The following is a 21,971-nucleotide window of genomic DNA, read 5'->3' as shown; positions in this document are numbered from 1 at the left end:
AACAAAAGATCTCTTCCCCACCCAAATGAAGAGACGGTTGAAAGGGGGAAGTTTTCATACAGAATGACAAGGAGAGGGGGAAGGAGTTCCGCATGCATTCGCTGGGAAGGAGTTCTTCGCAGCATGTTCCTCTTTGGCCTGTTGTTAGCAGTTTTTTCCTACTCCGTTTCATATCAACTTCAACCCTCGCTGGGTTCCGCCTCCTCGCTCACGTATCGTTGTCGCTGTTGAGGGTGTTCTGCCTGGCTTCTTCCTGTCCATTACATTAAGTGCTTCCCCAAAAAAAGCCTTCTAGAGCTCGGGACGCGCACGGTGATGGTCGCGCGCCTGCTTTGCAAACAGCGCCTCGCCAAACACCCAGCGCGCAGCGGTCCTGGGCGCCTGTCCGCCGACGCAAGCCTCGCTCTTCTGCCCTGGGACGGGCTGCCAAGCCCCTGCGTGCCAGGCGCCCCCCCCCGACTCCTCCTCCTCCTCCTGCCCGCCCCTGCCCCGCTGGCTCCTCCTGGGGCCTCTGTCGCCTCCGCTTCCTTTCCCCCTCCAAACGCGCCCACGTGCGTTTCCGCCCCAGTCCACGTCCCGAAGAGGCTCTCCGGGGCTGGAGGCGGGCCTCGGTGGCCGCGGCCCCTTCTCGGAGCCTCTCTGCAGCCATGGGGAGAGGCCGGATCACGGGGCTGGCCGTCCGCGACGTCCGCTTCCCCACCTCTCTGGCCCGCCATGGCTCGGACGCGATGGTAAGCGCGGCCGCCCCTTTGCGATCTGTGCCGATGGAGGGCTTCCAGTAAGGTCAAGGTCCCCTGTGCAAGCGCCGGGCCATTCCTGACCCATGGGGTGGCGCCACATCCCGACGTTGGCCAGGCAGACTTTGTTGATGGGGTGGTTTGCCAGCGCCTCCCCCAGTCCTCTCCCCTTTACCCCCTTCACCGACCTGGGAAGGCTGAGTCAACCTTGAGCCGGCTACCTGAAACCAACTTCCGTCGGGATCGAACTCAGGTTGTCAGCAGAACTTGGGCTGCAGTACTGCCACTTACCACCCTGCGCCATGGGGCTCCTTGGGCTTCCAGTAGGTCTGATTTAATGGGACACGCAGAGGTGCTGCTGCAATAGAGCTTTCTGCATTGAGATGAAAGCTCTATTGGGCCAAGTGGATTGTGGTGGGCTCAGGTTATCTCAAGCTCCCTCTCCAAGATCCCAGGGTGTCTTCACATTTTACATGCTTTGCACTCTAGTCATTTTGACATGAGAGAGAACACCTCCCCCCCCCCCCCGCCACTCCTGCCACTGCCGCCAAACTGTAGGCAGTTTTGGATATGCAGATGATCTTGTGTTTAGGCTGGACCTCTTTGTGTAGCTTCTGCAATTTTGGAGGTCTTTCTTCTCTCTCGTTTAGCATCCTGACCCAGATTATTCAGCAGCCTATGTTGTGATAGAAACCGATGCTCCTGATGGACTGAAAGGTTATGGTTTGACATTTACGCTGGGTAAAGGCACTGAAGTGGGTAAGTTGTTCTGCTGTCGCTAACTTAAACTAGATGTAAATCACCATAAATCACTATGATAACATGAGTCTAACATCTGGAAATGGTCTCTCTAAGGTGAGCTGCCATACCAGCAGCCTGCAAATGGAGTTGTATTCTTGAACTTTGTACAAATAGGTTACCCATTGGAGCTGCAGTTCTGCAAAACCATGGAGAAGGAGCAGCATGTTAATCTCTCTGGTCCTGGTAGTACAGTAGGTTAACAGTCAACCTCAAGGGACGGGCTGTGGCTCAGTGGGAGAGCACAAACTGCATGCAGATTCAGAGCCCTCTTTTCCCAGCTAAAGGATGTCAGGTGGCCGGGCTAGGAAGACCTGGAAGACTGGGGATCTTGTCTGTGGCAATAATACCAGTAATCTGAATTAGTACAAAAAAGATTCATGTGCTTCAGGGGAGGGGCTGTGGCTCAGTGGTAGCGCATCTGCTTGACATACAGAAGGTCCCAGGTTCAATCCCCAGCATCTCTACTTAAAGGGATTAGGAAAGTAGGTGACGTGAAAGACCCTTGCAAGCCGCCGGTCTGAGTAGACAATACTGACTTTGATGGACCAAAGGTCTGATTCAGTATAGGGCAGCTTTGTGTGTTCATGTGCTTGTAGGTCCCTTGCTAAGCTGCTTTCACTTTCTGTTGTGTTACACTGAGATTCTCAGGACTGGTATACACGACAAATTCCTGCTGTGCCTGGAGGCTGACAGAGAGTGTTTTACCCAGAATGGTGCCATGTAAGGTGTGTAATATTTAAAAGTCTTTGCTCTTGTACATCAGCCCATGGTGATGCTAGCAGTCACCAGTATGTGTAGCACTAAATCAAAGTGCTGCCCACATGGGAGGCTTTGAAACATGTTACCCATTTGCTGAGTGCCACCATTAGCCAAGTGCTTTTGTGGCTGTCTCCACCTAGTGGCTGTAACTTTTAAATCATCCCTGTTTCTTTGGGCTTAATTTGGGGCTTTAGTAGTTTAATACTTACCCCCCCCTTTTGGTTGCACACCTTAACGTGGTGAGGGGGGGTGTCAATGAAGCTGGGAGCAATACCAGTAATCTGAATTAGTGCAAAAAAAGGGGTCTAGACTCTGTCAAGAGGCTAAACTCCCAGCTGAGTCACTCAAGGCAGAATTGTCCACCCCCTTCAGGGATCAATGGCTGCATCAGTGGAAGAGAACAGGCAGTTCCAGTGGTGATGGTGGGGGGGTGGAGGAATCCTTGAAGGGTAGCTACTGGGCAGCAGTAGTAGTAGTGAAAGGTGACAGGTGGAGGATCTTTCATAGACAGCAGGGGCTGTGGCTCAGTCCCCAGCATCTCCAGTTAAAGGGATTAGGTAAGTAGGTGATGTGAAAGACCTCTATCTGAGACCCTGGAGAGCCACTGCCGGTCTGAGTAGACAATACTGACTTTGATGGACCAATGGTCTGATTCATGTGTTCAACAGCAGTGCCACTACAGCTAACCCTGGTTAGTACTGAGCAGAAGAAGGCACTTTTGACCAACCCTTAAGCTAAAATGAAGAAACTGAGGCTATTGTATTTTGGTCACATTATGGAAAGACAAGACTCATTGGAAAAGACAATAACGCTAGGAAAAGTTGAAGGTAGCAGGAAAAAAGGAAGAGATGGATTGACTCAACCAAGGAAGCCACAGCCCTCAGTTTATAAGACCTGGGCAAGGCTGTTAAAGGTAGGATGTTTTGGAGGACATTGATTCATAGGTTCGCTATGAGTCGGAAGGAACTTGACAGCACTTAACTCATACACACATGCACACACAGTTTAATACTTAAGTATTTACCACCTTAGGAATGTATACTGCCCAGTGTCTTACAAGGACCCAGTTCAGTAAATTCAGAGCCCACTTCCCTCTGGCATGTTCTTCTCACAAACTTTCTTAGTTCTTTGTACATTCAGCCTATGTTCTTGGTCATTATTGATAGAGCAGGAACATATCACAGACCTGTAGAAGGTACCCACAAACATCCCTGTAAGACTATGTTTTTTTGAAGTATGAGAGATTTGAAACAGATAAAAAGGAAGTATTTCTTCACACAACGCATAGTTAAATTGTGGAACTCCCTGCCCCAGGATGTGATGGCTGCCAACTTGGAAGGCTTTGAGAAGAGAGTGGACATGTTCATGGAGGAGAGGGCTATCCATGGCTACTAGTAAAAATGGATACTAGTCATGGTGCATACCCATTCTCTCTACGATCAGAGGAGCATGCCTATTATACTAGGAACACAGGCAGGATAATGCTGCTGCTGTTGTTTGTGGGCTTCCTAGAGGCCCCTGGTTGGCCACTGTGTGAACAGACTGCTGGACTTGATGGACCTTGGTCTGATCCAGCATGGCCTTTCTTATGTTTTTATGGATACACTATAGGTGCTTTTATAGAGAATTTGCACTCCCATTTTATTTTGAGAAATATTTATCTGCTTTTATTGGAGATTTGTATGACTGAGCTATATTCATCCAACAATCTGCTTTACATTTCACAGAGTAATTGGGAAATGGGCATTTACTGCAAGTGTTACTTTCAAACAGAATAAGGATTTGTTTTATTTACTAGCAATATGGGTATAAAAATGATAGCATGAAATTATGCAAATACCAACAACATTCAGCTGAAGGTGTTTCCACAAACATAATCAAAAATTTACTGCTTTTATCTTCGTGTCATTTTGGATGCTTCCCCCTCCCCCGTTCAAAACAAACATCTCCCATCTGTTGTGTTTTCTGCTCTGTACTTCAAACCTTTGGTAATCTTGACACTCCTTTTGATCACAGCATAATGGTGACAAAATCATAGGGTGGGATCCAGCCAGCTTTTCTATTGTTAAAAAGGGAGAAGAGGATTTTCTATGGCCATCAAAAAGCTATACTAGAGATCATGGGCCCTGCATGGACAAAAAACCATATGGGACATTAGATGTGGTAGACAGGAATTAGGTACAATGGAATGAAGAAGCTTGCTGGATCCAGCCCACCATCTGCTTCATACCGCTGCCACATCTGAGCTTAGCATCACAATGCTGCTCAGCGATACCCCTAATTGAATCATGTGCCTTGTATGTCTCTTCGATATTCTTTTCCACTTCTCTCACTTGGCATGAAGGGAGTTTGGCTCTTATCATTCCATATAATGTTTACCTTTACTGAATCCCTTTCTTAGCCCACTTCTACTAGAAATGTATTAAGGTGATTAAATTACTTCAGAGTTTTGCTGTTTTCTTGCCAAAAATGAATAAGTGCTTTTGGCAACTTAATAATAGAAAGTCCAACCCTGCTGCATGTGAATGGAAATAATTGTTCCCTAGCTCTTGAGTCCACTTGATTAATCGAATGCATAAGAGGACCTTTCCAGTGGTTCCCCCTGAGCTGTGGAACACCCTGTTTTCAGGAGATTCACTTTACCCGTTTTTATAAAAGATCTAAAGAGCTGAATGTTTTTTATTTGGGATACCTCATTTGAGCTCTGTTTGTTTAGACTTTTATCTTTTTAACTGCTTCTATAGAATTATATTAAACATGTCGCATATTGTTTTATTTTTATGTTTTTTTATTATTTACATTGGTTTGGAATGTTAAAATGAAGCTCATACCGTTTTGTAGAAAAAAACATAGTTACTCCACCTGCATGGAATAGAATTAGGTGCTATGGGAGATCTCTGCCTGAGACCCTGGAGAGCCACTGCAAGCCAGTCTGTACTAACCTCGATAGACCAAGTATCTGACTCAGGATAAGGCATCTTCACATATAATCAAATATTTCAGATCAAAAAGATGTCCCTCAAAGGAAGATCTGGTTTCAGCAAACTTATGTTGAATTTTTAAATTGGGTTCCAGTTGCTTATGTGAAAGGCAGTTTTATAAACATTTTAAAAAATTAAACAGAAAACACTTAACCAGTGAAAGTCATAACTGCAGCAGTACCATATTCAGAAGAGTTTACAAGATAACCCAAATTCTGCACCAAGAAAGTTACATGGACTGAAATTAAATGCCTATTTTTCATTGTTTATTTACTTTATTTATAGCCCGCCTTTCTACTGAGACTCATGGTGTAAAACAATGTAATCCAATAGTATGAGATATCTAATAAGCAGTGCAGGATAATACATACTATATCTTTAACGCTGCCATTGACTACAGTGGAAACTTCCATAACAGGGAGTTATGTGTCTCATTTAAATCTGTAGTCAAAAGCAGTTAGCTGCCCTTGCTCTAATTTTTCTAAGATATATTTGAACATCTACTTTATTTATTACATTTTTATCCCACGCTTCCTTGAAGGACCTCAAGGTCCCATAACTTTTCAGATTTTTCTGCAAACTGGGAGAGTATCCCACGTTTGCAGGAAAATCTGTATAGCGTCCGTGCTTTCCCGATCCACAGATTTAGGTATCTGCAGATGGGGGTTCCATGTTGCTATTAGATATATAGATGTAAAGTTGACAAGAGAGGTGGATTTTGTGGACTTGTACGAAAGCACCCACACCATCTGACAAATGTGTGGAATGCAATGACAATCTTACTAAACACATTGGTCTATTTTGCAGTTGTCTGTGCAGTCAATGCACTTTCCACTCATGTGGTTAATAAAGACTTGGATGAAATCATCAGCAATTTTCGAGGGTTCTACAGGCAACTCACCAGTGATGGGCAGCTCCGATGGGTAAGATATTGTACAGCATTGTAGAATAAGGAGTAATGGATGAATGTTAAAGGTTTAACCATATAATTAATTTTCTTATGTTAATGGTTGTACCATTGGAAAGTATCCCTCATTAGAGCAGGAAGTCCAACAAGCCAAAGGACACACTGTGGCAACCAAACATGTTAACGTTGTTTGACTTCTTGTATTCCTGTGGAAAGAAAATGTTCCCCTCCTCTCCGCCTCCTGTTAATGACTGATTCTTATTCCGTAAATGCTCACTGAAGGCATATCCTGTGGAGATCCCAAAAATTCAAGAATATTCCTAGGAGGATTTCTAAGTGGACACAAGATATTTTTATTTATTTACTTGGAAACATTTATATCCCATCTTGCCTTCTAAAAGCCCAAGGCAGCTAGCAATATCCCTAACATTAACATCTCTCATAAAACTCATTAAACCATCTACACACAGAGAGACAGCTGATATACCCAAAAAAGAGATGCCATTGAATTTTCAAATCTTCTGACATGAAAGATCTCAACAGTCCTTCTGAAGAGAGCAGGCAGTCTTAGCGATCTCTGGAAGGAGCTCATTCCATAGCAATATAGAAAAGAAGAGGCATTTGAACAGGCCACGTCCAGCTGTGCCACTCAGAGAAGGCATATTTTAATTGGAGGAGCATAGTTGGTGCACAGGTCATACAGGGAGAGATAGTCTTTCAGATTTGTGGGTCCCAATTAATGAAAAGCTTTAATAGTAAGAAATGGCACCTTGAATTAAGCCTGGTTGCAAAAAAACAGTTTTTTAAAAGACATAATTTGGTGGATGTAGCTCAATCTGGTTAAATGTTCTATTTGTCTTCAAGCGCAGGCCCACATAGTGTGCGGTACAGTAATCTATGCTTGTGAGAACTCAGCAGACTTCAGTGTTGTGGGTGCCTGATCACACAAATGAAGCTGTCTCTTTTATAAGTTAATCCACATGTTTGTTTCATCAACAGATTGGTCCAGAGAAAGGGGCTGTGCATTTGGCCACAGCTGCCATTCTGAATGCTGTCTGGGACTTGTGGGCTAAACAGGAAGGGAAGGTAATTGCTTTGAACAAATGGATAAGAATATCACCTTGTGCAGGGTTCTTTTGTACCTTCCAACTATTCTTCGGCTTGGATCCATCAGTGCTCAAAAGGAAATGTAAACAGACTTGGTATAGTTCTCTGTGTGCAAGATCTTGTGCAACACTTAGTAATTTCCTCCCTATATGTATTATAGGGTCCAGAGATTGGTTGCACAAGAAGAAATACAAGTGAGGATACAATAAGTTTGACAAGAGCAAGCAGCTACCAGTCTTTTCCTTGCTTCTGCACTTGCGCAAGAGCTCTAGTGCAAGCAGAAATGGTGTGCTGGTTCCAACCCAATTACTCTCCAGGATCAGAGGAGCATGCCTATTATATTAGGTGCTGTGGAACACAGGCAGGATAATGCTGCTACAGTTGTCTTGCTTGTAGGCTTCCTAGAGGCACCTGATTGGCCACTGTGTGAACAGACTGCTGGACTTGATGGACCTTAGTCTGATCCAGCATGGTTTTTCTTATGTTGTTATGTTCGCACAGTTGGTTTGATCAAGAAATAATGTCAGATTTGTAATTTAAACTTCTTATACACTTTATTGGGAAGGCACCATTTGAAGTCATATTTCAGTCTGTTTTTCCATGCTACATATTATTTTGTCGAAGGCTTTCACGGTCAGAGTTCATTGGTTCTTGTAGGTTATCCGGGCTGTGTAACCGTGGTCTTGGAATTTTCTTTCCTGACGTTTCGCCAGCAACTGTGGCAGGCATCTGAGAGACACTGTCCTTCAGTGTTACTACTCTGAAGATGCCTGCCACAGTTGCTGGCGAAACATCAGGAAAGAAAATTCCAAGACCACGGTTACACAGCCCGGATAACCTACAAGAACCAATACATATTATTTGTTTATAAAATACAATTTTAAATAACATTGCCAGCGTATTTCTGTCCAGATTCTATATTTATTTTGTCCAGTGAAACAAATAGACTTGTTTCCAAGTAATTGGCACAATCCTACCCTTGCCAAGTATATGTAGAGAGTAAGCATTGGTTGCTGTCAGTGTACCTGGAAATACTAGAAATCAAATAATGGCAGCCTCATGTACTTTCTCTGCTTCAGCTCCCAGGAGCTGCACAAGTATAACCTTCCAAGGTGCCCAGCCTTGCAGAGCATGGCAAGAAACCCCAAACTGGCACTCAGCTGACCAGGCCCTTTTACTGAACCTATTTGTGTCTGAAGAAGAGACATGGATCCTCCAGTTGTTAAATCCAGTTCTGTATCAAAGGCAACCTTCAGGACATTTCAGACTAATTCCTAGTTTCCAAGTGTTGATCAGGCCCACCGTGAGCTTGAAAGAAAGGAAAGGGAGAAAATAAGTACCCAATTGTAATCTGTTTGGTGACCCTAACAACTGCTGTATGTGTTCAACAACATGTGAAAGTTTCCTGTAATATAACAGAAGCATAGATTGCTTGTTTCTTTTTTTTAAGCCTCTTTGGAAGTTGCTGGTTGACATGGTAAGTAAAAGAACACCCTTATTATTGATTTATATTCCTGGCGTACTAGATTAAAAGCAACAATCTTAGTAGGTATGGAACCATGATTCAGCAGTACATAGTTTGTATAGTGCTTCTAAAGGTAAAATGCTTTGTAGACTGCAGTTTACTGTATTATTCTTGTGGTCTTCACTTCCTGAATTGTCATGAGGAACTGCTTCTACCTTGAACTACGGCCCATGGATGTCTGCAGAATTAGATGAAAGTTGACCTTCCTACTGATATTAAAAATTCATTTCTTTAAAGTGCAGTAATAAAGAGATGCCACGATCTTCAAGATTAAAGAGGTCTGAGGATTGATTGTGCCTGCTTCTGTTCTTAAATTAGTTAGTATGTAATTTGTGATCTTTAAACATTTAAAGCTTTTACAATGCAGTCCTATACAGGGCCACTAAGTCCATTAATTTCAATAGACTGGTGTAACTCTGCAGAGGAGGGTACTGATAATAAAATGTGAAGAAAAAGTAAGTAAGACATTAAATTGGGGGGAAGGTGTTTTGGCCCTCAAAAAGTGGTAAATGCAGATGAGGAGACACAATGGTTGCTACATCTCATATTATACAACATGCACATTTTGACATTGATTGTATTTCTTGATTTATCGAAAAGCTATCTCATAAAGCAAGCTATCTGCGGAGTAAAACTTTGTCATTCTCCTTATAGTTGTAGCACATACCTGTCTCCATACACTGCATTCATTCCTCAGTGTACATTGTCTTTAGTAGAGTCCGAGATCCACAGAGACCAGGTTGCAGTCAACTAATCCTTTGTTGATACTCCCAGTTTATGCACTCTCCCGTTGATTACAATTCTATTTTCCCAGTACCACCACCAGGACAGTGCCACAGAGCAGTTGCACATTTTAATGTTTATGAGATGGTATCGCAAATAATAAGTAACATTTTCAAACTGGTCATCATATCTTGATTTCCACTACTAAAATGTGACATCATTTGCAGAAGCTAAATGTACAACCTCCTACTTTAGCTATGCACAGTGATGAAGAGACATATGACTATGACTAGTGGCCCTTGATCGGGTGTTCATTATCAATTCCCATCACACATGAAGCTGCCTTATGCTGAATCAGACCCTTGGACCATCAAGGTCAGTATTGTCTATTCAGATTTGCAGCAGCTCTCTAGGGTTTCAGGCAGAGAGGTCTTTCACATCGCTTACTAGAGGAGCCGGGGATTGAACCTGGGACCCTCTGCTTGCCAAGCAGATGCTCTACTACTGAGCTACACCATCTTCCTAACAAAAGACACAGCCACCGAATTCAGTGGGATCTGGATGAAGAACTGCATTGTAGTTGCACATCTATGGTGGCTGCATATGCAGTTCCCAGTTCACCAAGGAACTGACTCATGGAAATCTGATTTTGCAGACACATCTCATCTTCTAAATTGTATTGACTTATGTGGAAGACTTAATATTCTGTCTTTCTGTAATAATATAGAAATGAACTTGCAACACGAGATTAAAACCAAGACAGAGATAACATTGTAATGGAAAACTAAAAATTCCAAATGAAAATATATGAAGCTATAATACAGAACTAAAAAATCGAACACCAGCAACCACCGGGATAAAACCCTCATTAAAAAGCTATAGTCAAAGAGGTGTTAAAACTATAAAACTGGATTTGGGTGAGACAGTTGTGCAAAAGTCATTCATGAACTTGGTAAAGAGGTATTTTGTTAGTCAAGCCATACAACATCTAACATCTCTTCCTTTTCCAGGATCCTAAACAATTGTTATCTTGCATAGATTTCAGATATATTACTGATGCACTGACAGAAGAGGAAGCTTATAGTAAGTTATGTTACAGGAATAAAATTTATATTGGCCTATTTCAGCCTAATCTGTTGGCCTCTCCAAATAAAAAATTTGGAAGTGTAATAATCAACAATTTTTATCAATTGTTTTTCCTTAATGTAGTTTCACTTATAGTAATTTTTGTACAACAACCTTATAAAGTAGACTGTTATATCCCCATATTGCAGATGACAGTGGAGGTGGGGTGGAGGGGGTAAAGGTTTAAAATGGCTTGTTGATGCCCAGTGAATCCATAACTAAGTTTAAGTTTGAACAGAGAAATATAGTTCGTAGCTCATGCTGTTAACCTCAGCGCTTCAGCAACTCCAGAGTACCCACTCTCTAAGTATGTGCGTGGTTAGTGTAGGCCATTCACTTTTAATATACTCTACTACAATTTTTCTTTGTAAGAGTTACCTTTTGGTTTATGGTTGTAATTTCTCTTTCCACATGACTAGCAATACTTCAGAATGGCCTGGTGGGGAAAAAAGAAAGAGGTAAGCAAGAAAGCACTTCTGTGCTGAGAGTTAAGCGTTTTGCATCCTAGAAGGCTCATTGGAATCTGGTGGCTGATTTTCCACTTGGTGCACAGCAGGACACATTCTGTAACTGAAGGCTTTTGGAAATCATACAAACCTCCTGGCTGCTTTATCAATTAATTGGTTTGATTTTTATCCTGCCCATTTTGTAAGGAGCTTAGGATGCTGCTAAAGCTCTCTTATTCTGTTTTATCCTCTCAATAATCTTGTGAAGTCGGTGGCTTAAAGTCACCAAGTGACAGAGTGGGGATTTGAACCTAGGCCTCCCTGGTAATAGTCCAACACTAACCACTACACTATCCTGGAAAAGCAGTGGTAAATCACCCTGTGGAATACCAAGGCTGTCATTTGTTGTAAGGGTCTTTCCTGACTGTTGTTGTAGTGCAGTTGTTGTAGGGAATACACCTGTATTTTCCCAAAGTTGTTGCCCGAAAATTGCATTTGACATCTGGTGACACTTTGTATCTTTGTAGAAGAACAAATGCTAAAACACGGCTACCCAGCTTATACCACATCGTGTGCCTGGCTTGGCTATACGGACCAGCAACTAAAACAGGTTGGGCTCTCCACAGTCATCAAGACCTCTCCTTTGATTTAACTGTTGAAACGGTTAGCAAACAACCAGTTTAGGCATTACCATGATATGGAGAGAGTGGACAGGGAGAAGCTTTTCTCCATTTCTCATACTAGAACACGGGGTCATCTGCTGAAACTGGAGGGTGAGAGATTCAAAAGGCTTTTCCACAACCGCCTTATCTTATGGAAGAGTTGGACCCAACGTATTATGCACCTGTAAAACATGGTGCCCTTAACAGCTTAGCAAATGCAACTGAAAGCTTTGATCACTGTGTGCACTTACTCTATGTATAACTGCTGTAACTTTCTTGGCAGCTGTGTACGGAAGCTCTGAAGGATGGCTGGACCAGGTATAAAGCAGTTGCTGTACTGAAAACTTCACTTCCTCGATGTGCAGGAAAGTCACGATAGGAAAGGCTGGGTTTTCAAGGGAAAATGGGGTGGGGAAAGAGTGCACTCAGGCCTAGGGCTACTGACCTGCATCTACAATAGGTTGTAAAAATGCTGTTGTACGTGCACACCTTCCACCAGGAAGAGAGTGTTTGGGTTGTTCTCAGCTTTGACAGTGCCTTTCACTGATGAGGTGGAGGGGGATCAATTGGGTGCCTGAATTCAGTCTTCCTACTCCTTAAACAAGTAATCAGAAAGTATTGCCTCTTGTTCCCCATTGCATGTGATACACAGGCGCATGTTCCTATTCCTCAGGTCCTGAATGCAGCCAAGAGCCTGCTTTATATATAGATTATGGATTGCCCTTGCTGGATCAAGGCATAATACTGCAGTCCAGCGCATAGTGATCCATGTTCATGTCACACTGGGACTTCTATACAGGCGGCATGATTTCACTTGAAATATTTCCCCACCAACATGTTTATAAAGCTTGTTACTTATGCTTAAGTAATACCGAAATACAGAGCTACCAACAGAACCTTAAAATAACCCACATGTCTGTTAATAACAGAACATTTTGCATCCCTTCTTGGACTTAAAAGAGCTATGGATTACAAGCATACTCTAGAGCTTGTACTATCTAGTGCTTAAGTACTATCATTGTCGAAACCTAATAACTACTGCTTTCCTTATCTGACAAAGTGAGGCTACAAATAAGCCCCCTCTACTGCAAGTCCCAGCGATTCTGACAGCCAGGTCACTTGTTGCTACAGCATTCAAGGTCCTATTCAAGACTGAAGTTGCAGCAGTCCTTGTCACTACTGCCAGGCTTTTTTGGGGGGAGGGGGGTACAGCAGGGGATTCTTTATGAACATAAGGTTTCTAGACTGTAACATGTTCCCCCTGTGGAGGAAGACCCCTGATGACATACTCATAAGCATGGCGAGTCCCGTAGCCCAGAATGGGCCTAATCTTGAAAAAGCCGTGTGCCCAATCTGAACTGAGTTTAAATTAGTTTGTTTTAGGTGGACATGCTCCACATTCTAGGAAAGCACAACCATCACTAATTCTTTTTTATGCTTTTACAAATGGGATTGTGTAAAGTTTAATTTTTAAAAAAATGATCATATGTAATGCTTTCCAGGCTCATGAAGCTGATCATAGAGAGCAAACCATTGATTACCTTTTATACATCTTTTGAGTAATTTATACATTTTATTGCAAATATGTCTCTAGGTTCAAAGTGAAAGTTGGAGCAGATCTCCAGGATGACATTCGGAGGTGCAAACTTGTTAGAGAAATGATTGGGCCTGAAAATATACTGGTATATATGTATGCATAAATTAATCTAAAGTGTCATTTTAATAGAAATGTATGTTGTGTATTGTCTGTCATGTGACATCAAAATCACTGATGTGCAGCTGATGCTGATGCTTTTTGAAATGGAAGTAGACCAGCCATCTCTCTTATCACTTCTTTTGCGGGACGGGGCATTAAGTCACAGCTGATTTATGGCGACCCCGGTAAGGTTTTCTAGGCAAGAGATGTTCAGAGGTGGTTTGCCGTTGCCTGCCTCTGTGTCATGACCCTAGTATTCCTTGGAGGTCTCCCATCCAAATACTAGCCAGTGTCTGGGCTGAGAGTGTATGACTGGCCCAAGGTCATCCAAGGTCATGCAGATTTTAACCTGGGTTTCCCAGGTCCTAGTCCAACACCTTAACCATTACACCATGTTGGCTCTTATCACATTACACACTGTCAAATTTGAAGTCATGATTTCAAGTTTAGAGTCTACTGTAATGAGCCTGATTTCAAGTTTAGAGTCTACTATAATGAGCTTGGCTGCTCTATTTGCCAAAATACTTTCTGAATAAAATGTTTATTTTTCAAATTATGACAAGGGCCATTAAATTCAAGTTATTTAGAATAGGAATATAATTTGGGGATCAAGTGTTTCCTACATGTTAGACTCTCAGTCATGGCAGTGTCAGAAATTGATTTTCCCTGGCTTTTGAGGAGTTAACAAAGAATATAAATGTTTCTCGCATCAATCCATACTGCAATAAAGGTTATAGCAGATTTAGCTTACTAGGAAGTACAGTTCATTGAACTGAGCAGGACTTCATTTCCAAGTGGAACAGTTTCTGATTGGAAACTATAGCTCAAATCCATAGGCACTTTGCTTGTCTTATCTAAGCTCTTCCGATTTCCCTGAATTCAATAGATGTCTTAAGAGGAACCTTCAGATTTTGCTATGAATTTTGCTGTAGGTGAAATATTTGTGGCATCTTTTTAGCTTTCTAGTTAGTTGTGTGATTATGTTTAGACATACAAAAACCTGTGTCACTTCAACTATTTATATTACTTTGGAGATGACTCTGACATACTTGCCTAAGAACTGGAAACCAGGACATTTTTTTAGCCCTTGCTGCAGCTGTGCTTCTTGCAACAGGGGGTCCTAGCAAGTCCCTCACTGTTGAAATCAGTTGGTCCCAGCCCTGGGCCTCTTCTGTTGCTGCCCTGGCTGCTGCAGTAGAGCCATCCCAAAAGGGCAAGGCAGGCACCTACCCTCAGGGCCTTCCTGTGAGGCTGTAAGACAGAATTCTTTAAAACATCTGTATTGCTGTGATGCATTGGGAATGCAGTATTAAAAATCATCAGGAACTGGCACAGAAAAATCATTTCCTTATGTATGATAGTCCTTTCCCTTTTATTATTAAGCTTGTGTGACCAAAGGTCTCAAGCTCAAAACCAATATACCACAACAGATCAAAACAGTCAAACCAGCACGGCATGACAAGACCCAATAAATAAATAAATAATACCAGATCAATTAAATACATACACCTCATAAAGTCTGTGACTGGATCTATATAGTCTCTCATAAATCAAAAACGTTTTAGGGAGATCACTATTGTCAGATATTTTGCAACAGCTCAGATTGTTTCTGGATCAAGTTCTGCTAATAATAACGATACCACTCAGGACTCGAGAGGGAACTGATATCTAGAAAATAGGACAAATCACTTTTTCACATACTCTAGGTATCAATCTTTATTAAAACAGTCATCGATTATCATGGCTCTTCACAATTTCCCACTGAAACCCTTAGTATTACATTCTAACCGCAGGTTTACACAAATTGTAAAATACTTTTTTGCACAATTATTATAATTATTTATACTACCCATTAAAATTGTTGGCTTACCGGCGTTCTCAGCAGCTTCTGATGGATTCTACAGGCCGCCACACAAAACTTTGCTGTTCCTGCTGTAACCTGTGGATTTTCATCTATAAGCAACATTTTAGTATACCCCAGACCTGAATGGCTGGGATTCCTACTAAGCCAGGGGAAGATAAGCTTAGAACGAACCTCTTGGTATAGTGGACAGCACAGTAGAACGTGCTCCGTTGTTTCTATTTCCCTTAAAGCACAAGGACATACCCTACCCTCCAAGGGAACCTTTCCATATCTCTCATCCAAAACTGCCGAGGGAAGAGCTTGGCATCTAGCAAGGGTGACATACTCCAGGTGTGCATGAATAGTCTCTTGAGGAAACCAGGCATCCTGACATCAGGAGTCAAACATATGTGCCGTTGCATTGACTGACAGAGCAACGCAGAGCCTCTAAACCCTCTTTATTATTTGTGGAAGCCTTGCCGTTCCCAGTTTAAAATATTCTGAAAGAACATGACAACAAGTGTGTGACACAATATGTTAGCCATTATTTTTTCAGCTTCTATAACAAGCTAACAGGAGTCCTTTGTATGTCACAACAAATTAGAGGTTTGGTTTACAAAAATGTTTGATTCTTACAGTTGATTGCATTTTTCTTACTTTAATGGATCTTAGCAAATGTTGGCTAGCAGATGCTGCATGATCATATTGTTTAACAACTCAGCAGGAAGATGCTAGACTGCCTCATAAGAGCTTGGCTCATATTCTTGACGCTTTCCATTTTTCTCAAATCAACATTATGGTTGTTATAGCAATGCACTCAACAACATCACAGAATGAATTCAATCTGTAACTATTCTCAGATGCTGGATGCTAACCAACGGTGGGAAGTGGAAGAAGCTATAGAATGGGTTGCTAAACTAGCTGAATTCCGGCCACTATGGATCGAAGAACCAACTTCCCCTGACGATGTTCTTGGGCACGCAACCATTTCTAAGGTTAGCGGGCTTGTTTTTGTCTCAGTGTGATGCCAGAGTTGCTATACACCAGAGAACTAGGATGATTTATAGATGAGGGGGCGTCCTTCAGAAAGCTCAGGCTGAATGAGTTGTCAGCAGTCATTTCAAACAGGCTTGCCACGGGATCCTGTCTCATGCGTGGCTTGTATTTGATTAAATGTAAATGAGTAACACATTTTTGAAAGCTTTAATAAAAGCTGAAAGAGTAATACCGTCGTGCATGGGCCAACCAGCAAAGATCCCAAAATGTATGTGACTCACCCCCTTTTTAACATACTTGGATTAAAGTTCAAATTATATTAGAAATATTACACTAGCCAAGGATTCGTCATCAAAACTTATTAGCACTCTAGTGGTCCCACATGTACATTGTGGCCGAAGTCCAACATGGAGTTTGGCGTTCTTAAGCTTCAGTGATTTCAGTGGGACATTTGTGTGCATAAATAACTAAAGTGACTTGAGTGTGTCCTTGACGGCAGTGCACACCCACTTGTATAACTGTTCACACCTAATTGGTTAAGAAAAAAAACAACAACCCCACAACTCTGCTAACACTTAATTAGTTTTCCTTCAGTTTTCTGCTAATGGTGTAATAGTCACGGAAACATGATGTTTGGGTTTTCTGCAGTGAATAACTGCATTGGGGAGAACTCAGAAACTTGTGCCCATTTATGATCTTTCTTTCATCTTAGGCTTTGGCCCCTCTAGGGATTGGTGTTGCAACTGGAGAACAAGTAAGTGTATTCCCCCTTTCTTATAACTTGATGTTTTGGAAGCATCACAGTGACTGTTGCTGAGACTGTGGAATTAGTCATCGTTTCCTACCTGCCCACCACATCTCTCCTGCACATACTTATTTATTTGGCCAATGCAGCAAAGTTTTGTGGAGATCAGCCCATTGGAGGACATTGCCTCTTCACTGATTCCACAGAATCAAAACAGTAGTTGTCTCCATTGTCATGGCTGCTAGAAAAAGGAAAGCTGCAGTCATGTAAGTGCCGTCTCCCCATATATTAAGATGGGCTCAGCTAGACTCGCCCCAAGCAATCACGTATTTGCATATATTGTGGCATGAGGGAGACACTTCAAGATTCTTTAATAGTGTATATGCTGCATAAAAGATAGGAAGGATTCGTGCAATTTGTTCATATTGTCCGCACAAGCAATGTTTCCTGCTCCCTACCTATCTGCATTAGACATAATAGCATATACCCACGAGGTACTCCATACTGCCTTATGTTTTGCTGATGCTGCATTATGATCTTTGATGAGAACTGGGGGCTTGTTTTCTTTGTCTGCAGTGCCATAACAGAGTGATATTTAAGCAGCTCCTCCAGGCTCAGGCCTTGAGCTTTGTCCAAGTGGATAGCTGCAGGCTGGGAAGCGTCAATGAAAACTTGTCTGTGTTGTTGATGGCCAAGAAGTTTCAAAGTAAGGCTCTTGAAAATACTGCAGTATCACTTAAAGCCTCTCTCTCCTGGAGCAATCATGTTAGTTCATGACTTTGTGTATGTTGCTTTATTTTATATAAACTCACAGAGTTTAAGGGGCCATATGGGCCATAGTCCAACCCCCTGCTCAGTGCTGGATCAGCCTAAAACATCCAGCCGCTGCTTGAAGACTGCCAGTGATGGGGAGCTAACCACCTCCCTAGGCAGCTGATTCTACTGTTGAACTTCTCTTAAATTCCCTAATATCCAGCCAGTACCTTTCCGCCCATAATTTAAACCCATTATTGCAAGTCCTATCCTCTGCTGCCCACAGGAACAGCTCCCTTCACTATGAGCCATTATAATTGATGTGGTTAGGGAGACAGAGCTTTTTCAGCAATTGCTTTTTAAAAACAGAAACAGGAGGCATGAATAAGCACCAATGAGTAACTTAAACACCCTAATTTTTTTGTCATCAGTGAATATGGACTTGGTATCATGTTTTTCCCTTTCAGTTCCTGTTTGTCCTCATGCTGGAGGAGTTGGGCTTTGCGAGTTGGTGCAACACTTGATAATATTTGACTACATTTCAGTATCTGGTAGCCTTAAGAACAGGTTAGTAATGTCTCCGTTTTTCCTATACTATATCGCAATTCCAGTGAGGGATCTAAGGTTTTGATATTTATAATCCAAGCCTAGGTTTCTGTTGTTGGATGAAAACCAAATTTGTCTGTAACTAAATGCTACTGTTTCTTGCAGTAAGTGAGACAGTGTTGGTGATTAGTGGTCTGATAGAAACCAGGAAGACTCCAATTCAAAGCCCCACCTTGGGCTAGTCACTCCCTCTACCCTAGCCCACCATGTGGGTTGGTTGTGGGCATAAAATAGAGTCTGCAGCAATGAGGTTCTTTAAAGAAAAGGTAGAGAAAAGTTCTCATCCGCTGTAAATTCTGGATGCTTGTAGCAGGCAACCAGTGATAAAGGGGAAGTTGTACAAACCTGAACATGCTATTTATTTTCACCTGTAGGATGTGTGAATACGTAGACCATCTGCATGAACATTTCAAGAATCCTGTAGTAATCGTGAATGCATCCTACATACCACCCCAGGTATTGCTGGCATGGGCAAGAACAGGTCTTGTGCTGTTTGTGGGCTTGTTACATAGGTTTTCCCAATGAACATCTAGTGGGGCTAAGGAAGGTGCAAAAAAGAGGACCGGATCTACCTAACCTAGTGCGTGTACAATTCTTTCTCTTTGCATTATTTTAAAATGTAAACCCCACACATACAGTGTTCTCAAGGGCGATCAGAGGAGTTTCTATAGATTTTGGATCAGATTTTTTTAAAGCACTGTTTTCTAGTGTTTTCGAAAACTACAGTGTTTGGCCATCTCATATTTATGGACTGAACTATTGAAGTGGAGGTTCTCTTTCAAAATTACTGTCCTGTTACATTCTGCTTTGTTGATAGCATCAATCAATACATCCAGTCTAAGTAATATGAACCCAAATGCAGTGTAAATGCAGTATATATTTAGCAGAAACTGCTGCAACTAGTTCAGAAGTTAATGGAAATCCATTTCCATCTCCTTCACCTTGAATTAAGGTGGCTTAAGTCTGCCTAAAACCATAGGTCAGAACAGTGACCGAAGAAGTATGCAGCCTCAAGGTACTCAAGGCTGTAATTGTATGCATTAGCACTGGAGCGTATGGTTAGATTCAGGGAAATCATCGTGTTCTGTTGTTTGAAATTAACATGGCATCATGCTAACGTATTAGAGTTTCACTAGTCTGATCTCATCCGATCTCAGAAGCTAAGCAGGGTCGGTCCTGGCTAGTACTTGTATGGGAGACCACCGAGGAAGGGGCTGTGGCTCAGTGGCAGAGCATCTGCTTGGCATGCAGAAGGTCCCAGGTTCAATCCCTGGCATCTCCAGTTACAGGGACTAGGCAAGTAGGTGATGTGAAAGACCTCAGCCTGAGACCCTGGAGAGCTGCTGCCGGTCTGAGTAGACAATACTGATTTTGATGGACCAAGGGTCTGATTCAGTATAAGGCAGCTTCATGTGTTCAGGAATACCAGGGTTGCTATGCAGAGGCAGGGAATGGCAAACCACCTCTGTTGGCCTACTGGGTTGCCATAAGTCCTCTGCAATTTCATGGCGCTTTACATGCACAATCTAGAGCAGTTTTTTCCCATTTGAGGCATCTGCATGCTGAGTCCATTGCTCTTGACTTCAGTACATTTTGTGGGAAAGGTAATGTGACTTCCAAGCATTCCCAGTTTGTTAATTTGGATTTTGACTGTCATCACCTGTCTCTGCAGGGTCAGGTGATTACTTTTTGAAAACTAAATTATATAGGACACAACGGTCAGTAAATGTTTAGGGAAGTTAATTTTAGTGGAAACATTTTCTATTTAAGTTTCACCTTTTTGGACGTCTTCGCTCTTTCAACACATAAAATGCTTGTAGGAGCAGAACAGAATAGTCCTCTTCTTCTAGCTATAGTAATATGTTTAAATTCAAAGTGTTTCTTCATTCATAAAAGGCAGCTGGATATTCCACTGAAATGAAAGAAGACTCGGTAAGGAAATACCAGTTTCCACAAGGAGAAGTCTGGCAGAAGCTCCTTTCTGATGATAAAGTACTGCTGAAATAGACTTTTGAGGCTGAAGATTTTGGAAGTTTTGAGGCTGAAGATTAAAAAACCCAGAGCTGTTTTTGCTGAACTGCATGAGGATTTCAGATTCAAATGACTGCTTTTATGTAAGCTGGAGAAAACTTTCCAAAACCAAAATAGATTACAGTCCTAATTATAGAATTTTTGATCAGTTTCAGAATAGGACCTTTTAATACTTAAGCTTAAAAGGTGCATGATTCATCTTTCCTGGCATTAGTCCAGAAACTACAGGATTATATAATGAAGGAACTTACTTTTGATTGTTCCTGATTCCTGTATTCAAAACTTTCAAGTAAACTAGCTATATAACCAGATGCTATGTATTTTCTAGTGTGTGCACACTTGCAAAAAAGAGGTCAAGATTCTTAAGTAGAATCAGAAGTACCTAAATACTTCAGACATGTGGTAGCTTGAAATTCTAGCTGCAGCAAAGGAAACATGGGTTGTAGGTTTAGATCTCTTCCAATGGCCTGGTTGTGGGACTGAAACGGTCTCGATCACTTTGGTGGATGACTTGTACCCCAGGAGATAGAGGGAGTACAACTTGATTCTGCTGGACCTCTCAGCAGCTTTCAGTACCATCCATCACGGTATCTTTCCGGACCGCCTAACTGGGCTGGGATTCGGAGGCACTGTTCTGCAGTGGACCCGGCCTACCTGGAGGGTAGTTTTTAGAAAGTGGTGCAGGGGACAGTCCTTTGAGGTCCCACAAGGTCCCATCTTGTCCCCTATGCTGAGTGAGGTCATCCAGCGATTTGGGCTGTGCTGTCACCAATATGCGGATGACACCCAGCTCTGTTCACACTTCCAGCTGATCACATGGGGGCTATCGAATTTCTGAACCTGGAGGGCATGTGGACTAATCAATTGAAGCTTAATCCCAACAAGGTGGAAAAGTTACTGGTGAGCAAAAGGTCTGATCCAGGATTTTAGGTGTCACCTTTCCAGGATGCAGGTGCACTCCCCTTGAAAGAACAGGGCCGTAGCCTGCTCTTGGACCGAGGCCTATCACTGGATAAGCAGGTGGCAGCTGTGGACAAGAGTGCCTCTTACCAGCTTCAACTGGTTAACCAGTTGTGGCCTTTCCTGGGCAGAAAAGAGCTGGCCATTGTGGTGCATGCCCTGGTTACGTCTTCATTAGATTACGGCAATGCCCCGTTGAGAATTGTTCAGAAACTTCAATTGGTACAGAATGCCGCAGCCAGTGTTGACTGGAGTGGGTCGTACAGACCATATCACTCCAGCCTTGGCCCATCTGTACTGGCTCCGTTTGTTTCCAGGCACAATTCAAGTTGCTGGTCTTGACCTTCAAAGCCCTATGTTGTTGGGGACCAACATACCTGAAGGACCTCTCACTCCCTTATGAACCTGCCTGACCATGATGGTCATCTTCAGAGGCCCTGCTTCAGGTGCCAGCCTTATGAGATTAGGCAGGTAGCAACCCAAGGGGGCCTTCTCAGTCATGGCACTAAAGCTTTGGAACCCCCCCCCCCTGGGAGATTAGTCTGTCCCCTTCTGTTGCCATCTTCTG

At 42.5% G+C, this 21,971-nt stretch overlaps 1 protein-coding gene across 2 annotated transcripts; it reads left to right on the top strand.

The window, feature by feature from the left end:
• Window positions 1–636: 636 nt before the first annotated feature.
• ENOSF1 (enolase superfamily member 1) lies at window positions 637–20,421 on the top strand. Of its 2 annotated transcripts, XM_056854449.1 has the most exons (16): window positions 637–731; window positions 1,388–1,496; window positions 6,086–6,201; window positions 7,185–7,271; window positions 8,743–8,769; window positions 10,551–10,623; window positions 11,085–11,123; window positions 11,639–11,721; window positions 12,057–12,091; window positions 13,368–13,455; window positions 16,173–16,307; window positions 17,021–17,062; window positions 17,630–17,759; window positions 18,274–18,373; window positions 18,787–18,868; window positions 20,309–20,421. In XM_056854449.1, the coding sequence occupies exons 1-16, from the start codon at window positions 648–650 to the stop codon at window positions 20,417–20,419; spliced, it is 1,341 nt and encodes a 446-aa protein (XP_056710427.1). In that variant the 5' UTR covers window positions 637–647; the 3' UTR covers window positions 20,420–20,421. The 2 variants fall into 2 exon arrangements, with proteins under 2 accessions (XP_056710427.1, XP_056710428.1); XM_056854450.1 differs by lacking the exon at window positions 8,743–8,769.
• Window positions 20,422–21,971: the final 1,550 nt, after the last annotated feature.

This window comes from Euleptes europaea, chromosome 8 (assembly GCF_029931775.1).
Source record: "Euleptes europaea isolate rEulEur1 chromosome 8, rEulEur1.hap1, whole genome shotgun sequence".
Taxonomy (NCBI): domain Eukaryota; kingdom Metazoa; phylum Chordata; class Lepidosauria; order Squamata; family Sphaerodactylidae; genus Euleptes; species Euleptes europaea.
This window is presented reverse-complemented; position numbering and strand designations above follow the sequence as displayed.